Below are 559 nucleotides of genomic sequence, written 5' to 3'. Positions count from 1 at the left end.
AATATAATGAAATATGTAATAAGCTAAACCATATTCTGAAACCAGGTACCAAAGACAGAGGTCATATTGCAAAGCAGAATACCTTTAATGCAGACGAGAAAACAGTTTGGTTGCAAGTTGCACTGATTGAGGCAAGGATGAGATTGGCTGCATTGTCTCTCCTTCACTTCAACCAAGAAACTGGTGGAGAGATCTGGTGGGAAGGAGGACGCGACCTGTATATAAATTTTGGTTGTTAATTTTGGCGGAGTATGGGTTAATTTTGGCGGAGTATGGGTTAATTTTGGCGGAGTATGAGTCCACTTTGGCGGAGTATGTGTCAATTTTGGCGGAGTATGAGTTAATTTGGCGGAGTATGAGTCAGTATGAGTTAATTTTGGTTATGAGTTAATTCTAGTCGAGGTACACTACAGATTGAAGTGATATTAGAAAAAAAAAATCTTGGTTGTGAGTCAATAGATTCTGGACGAATATATTTGATATCTACGTTTAAATAATATACAAAAGTGACAGATTCAGGAACTAAAATCGGTTCACAGATTAAAGCCAGAACTGGAAG

General features: G+C 37.7%; 1 protein-coding gene across 1 annotated transcript in view; it reads right to left on the bottom strand.

Moving 5' to 3' along the window:
• Positions 1–559, bottom strand: part of LOC119588401 — a gene marked incomplete at its 3' end in the record, with an annotated part of 4,306 nt that overhangs the window by 2,065 nt on the left and 1,682 nt on the right. The window contains 1 exon segment of the mRNA XM_037937081.1: positions 83–215. Within this exon segment, the coding sequence (XP_037793009.1) occupies positions 83–215 (133 nt within the window).

This window comes from Penaeus monodon, chromosome 23 (assembly GCF_015228065.2).
Source record: "Penaeus monodon isolate SGIC_2016 chromosome 23, NSTDA_Pmon_1, whole genome shotgun sequence".
Classification (NCBI taxonomy): domain Eukaryota; kingdom Metazoa; phylum Arthropoda; class Malacostraca; order Decapoda; family Penaeidae; genus Penaeus; species Penaeus monodon.
Note: the sequence above shows the minus strand (reverse complement) of the source record. Positions and strands in the feature narration are given on the sequence as shown.